The 15,443-nt window shown below is 35.6% G+C and overlaps 1 protein-coding gene across 2 annotated transcripts; it reads left to right on the top strand.

Moving 5' to 3' along the window:
• Positions 1-3,266: 3,266 nt before the first annotated feature.
• On the top strand, positions 3,267-10,556 carry LOC149875909 (uncharacterized). 2 transcript variants are annotated; one of them, XM_090076038.1, is made up of 5 exons: positions 3,267-3,342; positions 6,595-9,414; positions 9,648-9,713; positions 9,973-10,029; positions 10,189-10,556. In XM_090076038.1, exons 2-5 carry the CDS (start codon positions 6,624-6,626, stop codon positions 10,506-10,508), a joined length of 3,234 nt encoding a protein of 1,077 aa, XP_089932164.1. In that variant the 5' UTR covers positions 3,267-3,342; positions 6,595-6,623; the 3' UTR covers positions 10,509-10,556. The 2 variants fall into 2 exon arrangements, with proteins under 2 accessions (XP_089932164.1, XP_089932163.1); XM_090076037.1 differs by having other exon boundaries at positions 3,276-9,414.
• The last annotated feature ends 4,887 nt before the right edge of the window (positions 10,557-15,443 follow it).

Genomic DNA, 15,443 nt, shown 5'->3' with positions numbered 1-15,443 from the left:
GACTAACTGTTGCAACGAGAAAGTTAGCTTTATTTGTCGTGCAGATTGTCCGCTTTGACGTAAAATGCTAGAAATTTGCTGAACGCTCGGTTTGCGCCGCCCAAGAGTCATTCTGTTTCTGCGTTGCCAGCGTCTGTCGGCTAAATACAACTGTAGACTCCGCGCAAGCTTTTTCACCGCAAAAGTTGTACAGAGCCACACCGAAGGCTAAAATCGACTTTAAGGTCGAAGGTTAAAATCGACCCTAGAGGTTTGAAAACGACGTCACGAAATTTTCAAGACATCATCGAAGAAAATTACGGCGGCCAGATGCAACTCTTAGTACTAACTCTACTAATCTTAGTACGTTAAGCATTCCAGTCGAGAGATCAGACGTTTTTTCGTCACCTAAGAGACCGGCCGATGCGTTTGCGACGCTGCGGAAAGAAAGAAGATGGCAAACCACAGGGTTGTTACCGTAACAAACCTCCGTGAGTACCTCCATCTCGAGTGGCTTTTGAAGAAACGTTCGTTTTAAACTCAAAGGGATGGTTGTTAAAGCTCACAAACGCCTGGTTAACGATTTTCTAACGGCAGACACCGTGTTTACAATGGATACAGACCGATTAACTGAGCCCAAAGCGCAAGATCTATCAGAAAACTCCTCTAGGTCGATGCAACGAGACGACTAGACACGTGCGTCTAAAGGCATTTTACAATTGAAGGACGCCCCTCGTGGGCCCTTTAACCTTAACACTAAACTCCTGCTTGATATCCTCGTCCCCAGGTTTCCAAACCGTAACCCCAACCCCCTCTAATCCTAACCCCCTTACCCTCTAACTCTCCCCCCTCAAAAAAACAAAAAACATAAAAAAGCAAACAAAACGAAAAAAAAACTTGCTTCCCTCCTCACTTTTAGCTCTAGGATGCAACACCTTTTTGCCGCCCTCCGCTAGAAGGGAGTAGGGAGTAACGAAAGCTTGACATCAAAGTAGCGTTTCGTATGAGATTTGTTTGCCAAAATTTGAGCGTTTTTAAAAAAGCCAAGACTTCGTCAGAGGGGTTTCTTCTTTTCTCCTAAAGCTATCGATCGATTAAAAAGCTCAAAGCAAAGAAATTCAAAACAAAATACAAAAACGGGAAGTTTTAGTTTCTGCACCACAAGCCAAGCACTAGTTCAAACTGGAGATAATAAAAGGAAATCGAATGATCTCACTTCTCAAACCACTGAGCTGCCATTGGTCGGCAGTCTCTTGTTTGGAGACCATTGAGCTGCCATTGGTTGGCTGTTTAATCGTTGCGATTGGTCGGCAGTTTTATCGTTGGAGACCATTGAGAGATATAAAAGGAATTTTTTTTTTGAGCACAACATTAAACGTTAAATCGTTAGATGTTGTTATAAAGGCACCATTAGAATGCGATGTCCTCAAATATTTTCCTCGATATTTTAATAAGTAAACAAAAACAAAACTAAGTCTTGCAACTGGCGAAAACTTTCAATAAGCAAACAAAGCAACAACTTTCCTTTCGAGTTTTTTACATTTTAAACAAAAGACAAACAAAGAAAAAAAAAAAACAAACAAAAACAAAAACAAAAACAAAAAAACAAAACAAAAACAAAACAGAAAAGGGAGAATGAGTGAGTCGACTGATTTCGCTCAACTGTCTTAAACGAGAAGTCATAAACGTTTGCTTGTGCCAGCAAGTTGCAAATTAAGTTGTAAATGAACTGCACCGCAAAAGCTTAACCACAGTTTATTAAGCATATTAAGCCTTTGCTGACATGTTAAGACATTTTAAGCCTTTGCTATTATCATGAGGCTTTTGCTCCACGAGCCAAAAAAGTACGCTAGAGTTGACAAACTGCATCGCGGTCGAAAAGTGTAATTACGCCAACACTTTTATCCGTTTTAAGCATTTCGTTTTCGCACGAACAACAATTAAAGCAGCTCGTTGAGCTTAACGACGTTCGTATTTTTTTTCGAAGCCAAAACTTCGGCTATAAGTAGAATGAAGAGGCACTTCGAAAAACAACAAAGCTGTTCGCAGTCGATAGCAACGAGCGACAACATCTCTGCGAGTCTGGCATCAAGGTAAACAGTTTTTTTTTACATTTTCATTTGTAAGTGCCACTTTTGTGTACATTATGTATTCAAAAATTTCTTGCTGACGCTAGATTTTTCGTTTTCAATGAACAACAGTTGCAACCTCTAGTCGTTTGCTAAAACAGCTTGCTAGGACAACCAAATCAATCATATGTTGTGAAAATTTCTTTTTGTTCAACTGACTAAGGAAGATCGAGCGAACGCTTTTTTTTTTATAACTTGTTTGTATCATATTGCTATTAAGAAAACAGCGTTGTGTATACTAAACGTGACATAATTGGCAATTATCCGTAACTAAAAATAAGATAGAAATTACAAACTTGATACCATATTTTAATTACTCTAACAAAACTAGACGTCATCGCGTGAGAAAATAAATGTTCATAACACATAACCTATTTTTTTGTTTTTTTTTTCTTCTCTTTTTTCCTTTTAATCTCTTTTCTTTCGTCCAAAAAGCGTTTTGATTTTTGCCTCGCCACAAGCGATGAAATCGATAAAAAAACCTGCTCGGACATTCTCAATTCTCAACAACAAAAGCAATCAAAGTTCTAGCTCTCGAGCACGTGCGCCGACAGGTTGATGAAACCGTTCAAATATGCTCGATCGCTAGAATTTAAAGAAAGAAACAAGCCAGAAACAAACCAAAATAAAAAAAACAAAAACAAAAATGGACATCTTTAGAACGCTTAAATTTTATAAAATATTTTCCTCTGCGTTTTTAACCAGCTAAACTGTCGTAAAGTTTTTTCGGTGCAGTTCATTTAAAAAACTTAGTTTTCAACTTTTAAACGTTTTAGACTTCTCGTTTAAGGCAGTCGAAAGAAATGAGTCGACTCACTCTCTCTCTCCCTATTCGGTTTTGTTTTTGTTTATTTGTTTTTGTTTTTTCTTCGTTTGCCTTCGTTTGCCTTTGTTTGCTTTTGGAAAAGTTGTCGCCATGCGAGACTTAGTTTTTTTTTTTTTTTGCTCAAATTGAGCACAAGTGAGTTTCTAGTCTTGAAAGTGTGCAAAGTGTGGGCCAATCTGGTGGCTGGAGTGATGACACGTGAATGCTGGAAATTCCAGACTTTGAGCGGATTCAGCGTACATAGAAAGAAAATGTAGCATTCACGTGGGTCTCTCCTAAGCGTGCCATTGGTCGGTCTGCTGTCCTTAAGTACCCCCCTCCCCCCCCTCAACGTCACGTTTGCTCAACTTTCTCGGTCTTTGGCGCCCAGAGAAAGCTTGAGGAAGGATAAAAAATGGCGAGGTTTCGGTACTGCGTTTTCTGTTTTTCTTATTTGTTTTTGTTTGTTTGCTTGTTTGTTTGTTTGTTTGTTTGTTAATTTTTTTAATTTTTTTTTTTTTGTTTGTTTGTTTCGTTCGTTTGTTTGTTTGTTTGTTTCGTTTGCTTCGTTTGTTTTGTGATGTTTTGTTTTCCCTTCTTGATGGCACAAAACAGAAGCAAACAAGACTTTCGGTTATATTCGGTTATATTCGGTTCAATAAAAGTTTGTTGGTTTCTGCACAACAACAACAACAACCACAACAACAAAAGTCCCTCTGTCCCTCAAAAGCAGTTTCTCCTCTGTCCTAAAGAAGAGCCTCTTTGTAATCGATCTTGTCTGAATGCAGCTCTCCTTTTGCCTACAGGTTTTTATTCCAACCCTTTTGTTGTTGTTAGTGCCATGTTGTTGTTATTGTTATACTCTGTAAAAGCAGTTGTTGCTGTTGTACTTGTTTGTTGTTTCTAAAGACACTGTTGTTGCTGCTGTTAGCGCTGTTAGTAATCACCCACTTGGCTTGTATTTTTGTTTCTTGTTTTTGTTTTTTGTTTTATTTATAAACACTCTCTGAGTAAGTGATGCTGTTGCTGTTGTTGTTGTTACAGTTGCAATGAGTGTTTGTTAATGTTCCCCCACTTGGCTTGTACTTTTGTTTTCTGTTTTGTTTTGTTTTTTTTTTGTTTTTGTTTTTTTTTTCTCAACACTCTCTGAGTAAGTGATGCTGTTGCTGTAGTCGTTGTTATAGTTGCAATGAGTGTTTGTTAATGTTCACCAACTTGGCTTGTTTATAATCTATTTTATTTTATCAACACTCTCTGAGTCAGTGATGGTGTTGCTGTTGCTGTTGTCGTTATTATGCTTGCAATGGGAGTTGTTACTGTTCACCCACTTTGCTTGTTTTGTTTTTATTTCTTTATTTTATCAACACCCTTTGAGCCAGTGATGCTGTTGCTGTTGTTGTTGTTATAGTTGCAATGAGTGTTGTTAATGTTCACCCACTTTGCTTGTGTTTTTGTTTTTGTTTATCAACACCCTTTGTGTCAGTGATGCTGTTGCTGTTGTTCTTATTACAGTTGCAATGAGTGTTTGTTAATGTTCACCAACTTGGCTTGTTTATAATCTATTTTGTTTTATCAACACTCTCTGAGTCAGTGATGCTGATGCTGTTGTTGTTATTGTGCTTGCAATAAGTGTTGCTAATGTTCACCCACTTTGCTTGTTTTGTTTGTGCTTTTGTTTTTGTTTATCAACACCCTTTGAGTCACTGATGCTGTTGCTGTTGGTGTTATTATAGTTGCAATGAGTGTTAATGTTCACCCACTTTGCTTGCTTTGTTTGTTTGTTGCTTTTTTTTTTTATCAACACCCTGCGAGTTAGTGATGCTGTTGCTGCTTTTGTCATTTTACTTGTATTTATAGTTGTTACTGTTCAGCCACTTTGCTTGTTTTTTAATCTGTTTTATTTTATCACCACTCTCTGAGTCAGTGATGATGTTGCTGATGCTGTTGTTGTTATTTTACTTGCAATGATAGCTGTTACTGTTCAGCCACTTTGCTTGTTTTGTTTGTTTGTTTGTTTGTTTTTTTTATCAATATCCTCTGAGTAAGTGATGCTGTTGCTGTTGTTGTTGTTATAGTTGCAATGAGTGTTTGTTAATGTTCCCCCCCTTGGCTTGTACTTCTGTTTTCTGTTTTGTTTTGTTTTTGTTTTTTTTGTTGTTTTTTTTCTCAACACTCTCTGAGTAAGTGATGCTGTTGCTGTAGTCGTTGTTATAGTTGCAATGAGTGTTTGTTAATGTTCACAAACTTGGCATGTTTATAATCTATTTTATTTTATCAACACTCTCTGAGTCAGTGATGCTGATGCTGTTGTTGTTATTATGCTTGCAATAAGTGTTGTTAATGTTCACCCACTCTGCTTGTTTTGTTTGTGCCTTTGTTTTTGTTTATCAACACCCTTTGAGTCACTGATGCTGTTGCTGTTGGTGTTATTATAGTTGCAATGAGTGTTAATGTTCACCCACTTTGCTTGCTTTATTTGTTTGTTGCTTTTTTTTTTATCAACACCCTGCGAGTTAGTGATGCTGTTGCTGCTTTTGTCATTTTACTTGTATTTATAGTTGTTACTGTTTAGCCACTTTGCTTGTTTTTTAATCTGTTTTATTTTATCACCACTCTCTGAGTCAGTGATGATGTTGCTGATGCTGTTGTTGTTATTTTACTTGCAATGATAGCTGTTACTGTTCAGCCACTTTGCTTGTTTTTTTTTTGTTTTTGTTTTGTTTGTTTGTTTGTTTGTTTTTTTATATATCCTCTGAGTTAGTGATGCTGTTGTTGTTATTATGCTTTCAATGAGAGCTGTTACTGTTCACCCACTTTGTTTGTTTATAATCTGTTTTATTTTATCAACACTCTCTGAGTCAGTGATGCTGATGCTGATGCTGTTGTTGTTATTATGCTTGCAGTGAGAGTTGTTACTGTTCACCCACTTTGCTTGCTTATTGTCTATTTTATTTTGTCAACACTCTCTGAGTCAGTGATGCTGATGCTGATGCTGTTGTTGTTATTATGCTTGCAATGAGAGTTGTTACTGTTCACCCAATTTGCTTGTTTTGTTTTTTTATTTGTTTTTTTGTTTGTTTTTGTTTTGCTTGTTTTTTTTTATCAATACCCTCTGAGTCAGTGATGCTGTTGCTGTTGTTGTTGTTGTTGTTATAGTTGCAATGAGTGTTTGTTAATGTTCCCCCACTTGGCTTGTACTTTTGTTTTCTTTTTTGTTATGTCAACACTCTCTGAGTCAGTGATGCTGATGCTGTTGTTATTATGCTTGCAATGAGAGTTGTTACTGTTGTAGTTATGTCTGTCATTTGTCCTTGTTAGCAAGTTCTATTTGCCCTCTCTTGCCTTTTTTCAACACAGTTTCTTTCTTTGAGTCATATGGTTGCGAGATCCTCTCAAACTCCATCTCTTTATTTATTTGTTTCTTTTTTTTTTTTTTTTTTCTCATTCTCCTTCTCATAATAGCAATCACTGCTGCCACCATGCATGTAATGCTAGTTGCTCTCATTCTTTTTCATTTGCTAGTGGAAACTTTGTTTCTTCTTGTTGCTCTCTTTTCTTTCTTTTTTCTCTTTTGCAGAGGATTCGAAAAAACACAGCTCTTCCCTGCAGTTGTAAACATTCCAGGATTCCAGGATGCAGGCAGAAGAAAAACACTCTCACTAACTGTCTTCTTTTTTTTAGCATAAACCGTTGCAAACAAACACCTGAACATGTCTTCTTCACAAGAAAACAACACTGTTGTTGCCCCTTCTCCGAACTCTAAAGCGAAAAAAAAGAAAAGAAGGCAGTCACAAGAACAGAGAGACTTAAAGCTCAAAAACAAAGTCAGGGCCGCATTAGTTGCAGCGTGTGGCTCCGTAAACAGGGTTGTACCTTTCTATGGTACCAAGAAGAGGTACGCTGTTAGCTGTCCGATGCCTTTGTGCAAACATTCCTCCACAAGCATTAAAAGACACTTGACTAAAAAAGATCATTCTTGGACTTTGGATGAAGCTTCCATCTTTTACTCTGCAATGGTCAGGAAGTTTCAGCATGCTCGTCTCGAACGCAAGTCCGGCTGTCCAAAACCTTACCCCTGTTTGCAATGTTGGAAGTATTACGACCGACTGGACATACACTTGAAAGAGACTCATTTCTACGATTCCAAGACGATCAAACAAAAGATTGCAGAGGCAAAGCGATACGACAACGACAAGCTCTATGTCCCTCAATTTATTCGACCTGCCTTCTTTGGTATTAAGCCAGTAGCTGAACAAGCGTCTGCATCAGGCTCTGCATCCTCTGCTCCTGGGCCTTCCTCCTCTTTTTCTTCTCCGGTTCTTTCCTCTGATCCTCTTTTAAGCTTGCCCTCATCAGTTGCTGGTTCGTCCGAGGCTCCTTCTGCAAACCACTGCACCTCTGTAGAAAACAAAGAGCTGAACACCGAATCCGTCCTAGACTCTGATTTTAATTCCTTAAAGCACTTGGTTTCCAACTCCTCCGTCTTGACAGAAGATAAGAGACTCTTGTTTCAGCTGGACAAAGATGCTTTTCACTTTTATTACCAGTCAGCAGATGAGCTCTTCAGAGATTTTGAAAAGTGGCTTGTGGTAGCCAACAACAACACTTTGTCACAAGCAAAGATCTACAAAAATGCAGTTGTTGAAATATTGACATGTTGTGACAGCACGCTGACGCTGCACCCGAACGCTCTCACCAATTCCAACGTTTTGGAGGATAGATACTTTTCCATGCACTTTAAAAACATTCAGCTCAATTCCAAGCTGAGTGAACTTGACCAAACAAAAGCCATGTCTTGTCACACGTTGTACAACCGCCTTGTCTACCTTTGTCTCCTGTTTCGTTTCAGTGAAGCCAGGAATGTCTATTTCGGACTTTCTCATGAGGCCATCCGACGTTTGCGCTGCAAGGTGGAGGAGTTACAAAAAGTGCTGAGGCCCTTTCGTTCTTTGAGGAGGAGCCTTGTGAAAAGCAAAAAATGCATCAACATCATCAATGTCAGTTTGCTGAACGAATATGGCAAGTCTGCATACGTAAGACAGTTAGTGGAATCGATTAGAAAGCCGTCTCTTACACCGACTAGAGACAATGCTGTGTCTCTACGAAACCATCTTCTGCTCTCTGTCACTGTAATTAACAGTTTAAGAAAATCTAACATTGCTCTTTTAAACATTAGAGACTACATGGCTGCTGAGAAGAGTGAGTGTGGATATTGCATTGTGCAAGAGCGCTACAAAACAGCATACAAGTACGGAGCCAAAAACATTCTAGTGCCGAACGACTTGAAAGTGTTGATCGATATTTATTTGCTGAGATACAGAGACCTTCTTGTCAACGACTCTCACTACATGGCTGCAGACACCAAGACTGTTTTGGAGTTGAGCGACTGCTACAGGCCCCTTTTTCCATCGATGAGACCCAACAAAGACGAATGTGTGACACTCGGTGCAACTAGAGTGCCTGTTTACCAGATGGGTTCCTCTGCTATCTCCTCTTGCCTGACGTCCTGCTTCAGAAAAAGCCAAGTAAACATTCCCATGAAGCGTCTTACTCCCACTTGCATTCGCGGTTCGATAGCCACTTACTTTGCCAACAACAGCAAAGAAGATCGCGAGCGGTTTGCTACACTCTACATGAAGCACAGCAGGAACACAATGGATAGCTTTTATGTGTCCCAGTGGAACGCTGCAGAGGAGTTGCGCTTTGCCCTGGGCATCGGACAGTCCTTCGGAGTCATAGAGTCTTTGACTGTTGAAAAGTCTGAGAGACCACCAAAGAAGGAGAAGGATGTGATGGACTGGCTCCAAACTAATGCAGAGGAGTACGGTTTTCATGAGGTTGAGGACATCTTTGAGGAAGATTTAGACTCCGGTTCTGACTCTGAAGAATGTGCTGCTACTTTCAGCTGTACCACAGTGGTTCCGTTTTCTCCAGCTGTAGAAAACAATGTTCCTTTAGAGGATAGCAACGACCATGCCGTAGATTTCTTGTGTGAACCTACCTCAACTCCTGTTTCGTCTGTTCCATCTGAACAAACAATCGCTGGTCCAGTTCTTGAACTATCCCCTGCTCTTGCACAACTAGTTCCTAACGAACAAGCTGTTTGTATGGATGTAGATCAGACTCTAGCTGTTCCTGTTGGCACAGCTTGTTCTCCTCTTGCATTAACATTATTTCCTGATGAACCGGATTTTATTGAACACCATGCAAAACTTTCTCCAGTTTACTTTAATGAGCAAGTGGTTGCCAAACCTGTTTCTGCTTCTCCTTCTCAGCAAGTCGCTTTCTGTCCTTCAAAAGAGGTCTTTTCTGTTCCTCTGACTCCTAGCCTTGTTGCTTTTCAGCAAACATTGGCCAAACCCAGTTTGTTTCTTTCATCTGATCCAGTTTCAGCTGTTCCTGTCCAACAGGCTGGTACTGTTCTTGCAAAGCAGCTCTCACCTTATGCTGTTCAATCTGTTGGTAGCCTATTTAGCCAAAGTCTTGCCTCTACATCCAGAGGTAAATTCTTTTTGATTTTTGATTTTTGATTTTTATGCAAATCTCAACACGCTTTCAAAAAATGAAAATGCCCAAATCAACTCCTTGCCCTATTGTTATTGTTAGAGCTGTAAAAAAAACAAAACAAAACAAAAAAACAACACAGAAGTGTGTATGTATTTGTTGCAGGACTAATTCTGTGATTGCTTAAATGTTTATACAAGTGAATGATACTAAAACTGATTATGTTTTAGAAGTAAAAGATCCAAGAAGAAAAAAAATCAAGTTGGAAATGCCATCTTTCACTCAAGAACTCATCGGTAATGTAAAACCTAATTTATACAAAGATATATAAACACAAACCTCTTCTTGCACAATTTCAGATGGTTAACTGTTAACAAAAACTAGCCATCATTGCTAAGTGCACTTTTAGAAAGTTGTGTCTACCCGATTTCTAATGATGAAGTTAGAAACATCACCGTTAGAAATCATGCACAGCTTGTTATCATCTCTAACACTTAGAAACTGTTGATGGTTTTTATGAATTAGAAAAATGAACATGGTTTTATTTTATTTCAGGATCAACTCAGCCAAGAACAAAGGAAAACAAAGCAGAAGTTAGCCAATGCCATTTAGGTAATCTTTCAAAAACCAGTTATTGCTATCAGTGCAAACAATAAGGTCAAACAAAAAAAAAATAAATAAAAAAACAGAATAAATCTTGTCTTACTTCAGAACCAAATGAATATTTGATTTAATCACTTTGTGTTATGACTTGAGTTTGTAAAATTTTAGATGAAATAGTTGAAGAGCTGAATGCTTGCCCTGGCCACAACGAATGGTTCAACACCAGAAGTTTTCCACGATGTGCAGCTTTGGTGTTGGCATACATCTTGCAAGACGTGTTTACAGATGTAAGCTCAAGTTGCTCGTACAAAGATTACCTTGGCATCTTGGCAAATCATAGCAGTGACAAGCTCATTCATGTCTTGCAAAAGTACTCCTACCAAAGCCATATTAAAGACAAAATTAAAAACATGAAGCTAAAAATTCAAAAAGAGGGTAGTTTAGAAAAGTTTGTTCAATATGGCAATATCGTGAAACCATTTATGTAGTTTAGATAAGTTTGTTCAGTTTGGCAATAAAGATGGGCCTTTTGTGTAGTTTGTTTTATCTATGCTTTTGCAAATATTTTTATCTGTTTCGCTAAAGACATAATAAACAAGAAGTTCTGTTAAACTGTTCTCACATTTCTTATTTAAAGATAGTTCAAACTTTTTTTTATCTTTAAAAAAAAAAAAAAGAAGTCGTTTTGTTATTCTGTGAAAACTTTTAATAGAGTTGCATTTAGAATTACTTCTGATGTTTTTAAGAGTTTGTTAAAAAGCAAAATAATATTTCCTGTGATGTTAAACTGCATAAGTGAAATTTAAAAAAGGAAAACTGCTCCAACCATTTTTCGGAAAAAGAAATCAAAAAGTTCCTTATTTTAAAAGATCTAGACATCCATTTCTTCTTCAGCAAAATAGCGAGGCTTTTTTATGAACTCTTACTCTCTATTTTTTCATATCTTTACACAAAGGATTTTGTTTAGATCAATGTAAACATACATAGAAGTATATTATGTTTTTTTTTTTTTTTTTGTTTTTATGCAGTCTAACTTTTGTTTCACTTCTATTTTATTTTACGTTTATCTTGTATTTTATCATGCCTTATTGGTTTTGCGTTTTGTGATGTCAAGCTGCGTAAGCTAAACTTAAAAGGGGAAAACTACGCTAACTTTTCTTTGAAAAAATATTCAAGAAGTACCTTAAACGAAAGAGAAAGCACACGAATCTTGCCATCCAATTCTTCTTCTGCAAAGTAGCGAGGCTTTTTATGTACTTTTGCTCTCTAATTTATCTCTATTTACGCAAAGGGTTTTATTTCAATGTAAACACGTATAAAAGAATACTTTGTTAAAAATAATGTTAAAGGAGTTGCGTAAAAAAAAACGTCTGAATAAAGTTTCTTTACAAAAAAAACAACTAAGAAACAAGCGCGCCTAAGAAAAACCAGATCGCGATTCACTAAGTCAAAAAACGAAAGAAACAAAGTTTAAAAGGTCTTTCTAGACAACAAATTCTATTTTTGGCAATGCAGTTTTTGTATTTATGCAACCTAACTTTTGTTTGACTTCTATTTTATTTTACGTTTACCTTGTATTTTATCTTGCCTTTTTGTGTTTTGTGATGTCAAGCTACATAATCTAAACTTAAAAGAAGGAAACTAGGCTAACTTTTCTAGTAGAATATTATGTTGTTGGTTTTGTATGCAGCCTAACTTTAGTTTCATCTATATTTTATTTTGCGTTTATCTTATATTTTATCTTGTCTTTTGAGTTTTGTATTTTGTGATGTCAAGCTACATAATTTAAACTTAAAAGAAGAAAACTAGGCTAACTTTTCTTTGAAAAATTGTTCAAAAACTACCTTACACCGATAGAGATAGCTCACGAATTTAAAAAGTTGCATCTATTCATCTTCTTCTTCAGCAAAGTAAAGCTTTTTATGCACTTTTACTCTCTAACTTACCTATATTTGCGTAAAGGATTTTATTTAATTCAATTTAAAACATAACTAGTAGAATATTATGTTGTTGGTTTTGTATGCAGCCTAACTTTAGTTTCATCTATATTTTATTTGCGTTTATCTTATATTTTATCTTGTCTTTTTGAGTTTTATATTTTGTGATGTCAAGCTACATAAGCTAAACTTTAAAGAGGGAAATTTACGCTAACCTGTCTTTGAAAAACTATTCAAAAACTACCTTTAACAAAGTAGCGAGGCTTTTTATGCGCTTTTACTCTCTAACATACCTATTTTTGCGCAAAGGATTTTATTTAATTCAATTTAAACATGCCTAGTAGATTATTATGTTGTTGGTTTTTTATGCAGCCTAACTTTAGCTACATCTATTTTTCATTTTACGTTTGTCTTATATTTTATTTTATCTTTTTGTGTTCTGTGATGTCAAGCTACATAAGCTAATGTTAAAAGAGGAAAGCTGCGCTAACCTTCTTTGAAAAACTATTCGAAATCTATTTTTGAGATAATCTAGATTTAAAAGAGGAACACTACGCTAATTTTGCTTTGAAAAAACTCTCGAAAACTAACTTATTCGATAGAGATAGCACACAAATTTAAAAAATTGTATCTACTCATCCACTTCTTCTACAGCAAAGTACTGAGGCTTTTTATGCACTTTTATTCTCTAACATACCTATATTTGCGCAAAGGATTTTATTTAACTCAATGTAAACATACATAGAAGAGTATTGTTACCCGTTTGTTTTATGCAGCCTAACTTTAGTTTCATCTATACATTATATTGCGTTTACCTTATATTTTATCTTGCCTTTGTTAGTTTGTGTTTTGTTATGTCAAGCTTCATAATCTAATCTTAAAAGGGAAAACTGCGCTAACTTTTCTTTGAAAAAGTACTCAAAAAGGACCTAAATCGATATAGATAGCTCACAATTTTAAAAAGTTGCATATAGTCATCTTCTTCTTCAGCAAAGTATCGAGGCTTTTTATGGATTTTTACTCTAACTTTCCTATATTTGCGCAAAGGACATTATTTAATTCAACTTAAACATGCCTAGTAGATTATTATGTTGTTGGTTTTTTATGCAGTCTAAACTTTGTTACATCTATATTTTACGATTAACTTATATTTTATCTTGCCTTTTTGAGCTTTGTGTTCTGTGATGTCAAGCTACATAGTCTAAACATAAAAGAGGAAAACTACGCTAAACTTGCTTTGAAAAACTATTCAAAAACTACCTTTAACAAAGTAGCGAGGCTTTTCATGCACTTTTACTCTCTAACATACCTACATTTGCGCAAAGGATTTTATTTAATTCAATTTAAACATGCCTAGTAGATTATTATGTTGTTGGTTTTTTATGCAGCCTAACTTTAGTTTCATCTATATTATGTTTTAGGTTTATCATATATTTTATCTTTTCTTTTTGAGTTTTGAGTTTTGTGATGCCAAGCAACTTAAGCTAAACTTAAAAGTGGAATGCTACGCTAACCTTTCTTTGAAAATCTATTCATAAACTACCCTAGACAAAAGCTAGATTTAAAAGAGGAAAACTACACTATTTTTACTTTGAAAAAACTTTCGAAAACTACCTTAATCGATAGAGATAGCACACGATTTTAAAAAATTGCATATAGTCATCCACTACTTCTGCAGCAAAGTAGCGAGGCTCTTTATGCACTTTTTCTCACTAGTTTGCTTATATTTACGCAAAGGAATTCATTTAATTCAATCCAAACATATATAGAAGATTATTATGTTACGATTTTTTTTTTCTTTTATGCAGCCTAACATTTATTTCACCTACATTTTATTTTACGATTAACTTTTATATTACCTTTCCTTTTAGTGTTTTGTGTTTTGTGATGTCAAGCTACATAAGCCAAACTTTAAAGAGGAAAACTACGCTAAGCTTTCTTTGAAAAACTATTCAAAAACTACCTTAAACAAAGTAGCGAGGCTTTTTATGCACTTTTACTCTCTAACATACCTACATTTGTGCATAGGGGTTTTATTAGATTCTAGTAGGTTATTACGTTGTTGTTTTTTTATGCAGTCTAACTTTAGCTTCATCTATATTTTATTTTACGTTTATCTTATATTTTATTTTTGTCTTTTTGAATTTTGTGTTTTGTGATGTCAAGCTACATAAGCTAAACTTAAAAGAGGAAAGCTACGCTAACCTTTCTTTGAAAAGCTGTTCAAAAACTACCTTAGACATAATCTAGATTTAAAAGAGAAAGACTACGCTATTTTTGCTTTGAAAAATCTTTCGAAAACTACCTTAATCGATAGAGATAGCACAGGATTTTAAAAAGTTGTATCTAGTCATCCACTTCTTTCACAGCAAAGTAGCGAGGCTTTCTATGCGCTTTTACTCTCTAACATACCTATTTTGCGCAAAGGATTTTATTTAATTCAATTTAAACATGCCTAGTAGATTATTATGTTGTTGGTTTTTTATGCTGCCTAACTTTAGCTACATCTATTTTTCATTTTACGTTTGTCTTATATTTTATTTTATCTTTTTGTGTTCTGTGATGTCAAGCTACATAAGCTAATGTTAAAAGAGGAAAGCTGCGCTAACCTTTCTTTGAAAAACTATTCGAAATCTATTTTTGAGATAATCTAGATTTAAAAGAGGAACACTACGCTAATTTTGCTTTGAAAAAACTCTCGAAAACTACCTTATTCAATAGAGATAGCACACAAATTTAAAAAATTGTATCTACTCATCCACTTCTTCTTTTTATGGATTTTTACTCTCTTATTTACCCAAATTTGCGCAAAGACTTTACTTAATTCAACTTAAACATGTCTAGTAGATTATTAAGTTGTTTGTTTTTTATGCAGCCTAACTTTAGTTTCATTTATATTTTATTTTACGTTTATCTGATACTTTATCTTGTCTTTTTGTGTGTTGTTTTGTCAAGCTACATAAGCTAAACTTAAAAGTGGAAAAGTACGCTAACCTTTCTTTGAAAATCTATTCAAAAACTGCCTTAGACATAAGCTAGATTTAAAAGAGGAAGACTACGCTATTTATGCTTTTAAAAAACTTTCGAAAAATACCTTAATCCATTGAGGTAGTGCACGAATTTACAAAGTTGTATCTAGTCATCCACTTCTTCTATAGCAAAGTAGCGAGGCTTTTTATGCACTTTTGCGTTCTAATTTATCTCTGTTTACGCATATGGTTTTTGTTTATTTCTATGTAATGATATACAAAAGAGTATTTTGTTAAAGATTATGCTGCAGGAGCTGCGTAAAAAAACTCTGGCGACCTTTCCTTAAGAAAAAAGCAACTGAAAGACATGTGCGCCTTAGAAAATTCAAATCGCGATTCACCAAATTAAAAGACGAAAAGAACGACCTTTAAAAGCTCTCACTAGACATTTGTGTTTATGATAGGCAATGCAGTTTTTGATTTTATGCAGCCTAACATTTGTTTCATCTATATCTTA

This window comes from Hydra viridissima, unplaced genomic scaffold (assembly GCF_058129835.1).
Source record: "Hydra viridissima isolate aposymbiotic clone 2 unplaced genomic scaffold, HvirCarnegie_v1 scaffold_106, whole genome shotgun sequence".
NCBI classification, from domain to species: domain Eukaryota; kingdom Metazoa; phylum Cnidaria; class Hydrozoa; order Anthoathecata; family Hydridae; genus Hydra; species Hydra viridissima.
Note: the sequence above shows the minus strand (reverse complement) of the source record. Positions and strands in the feature narration are given on the sequence as shown.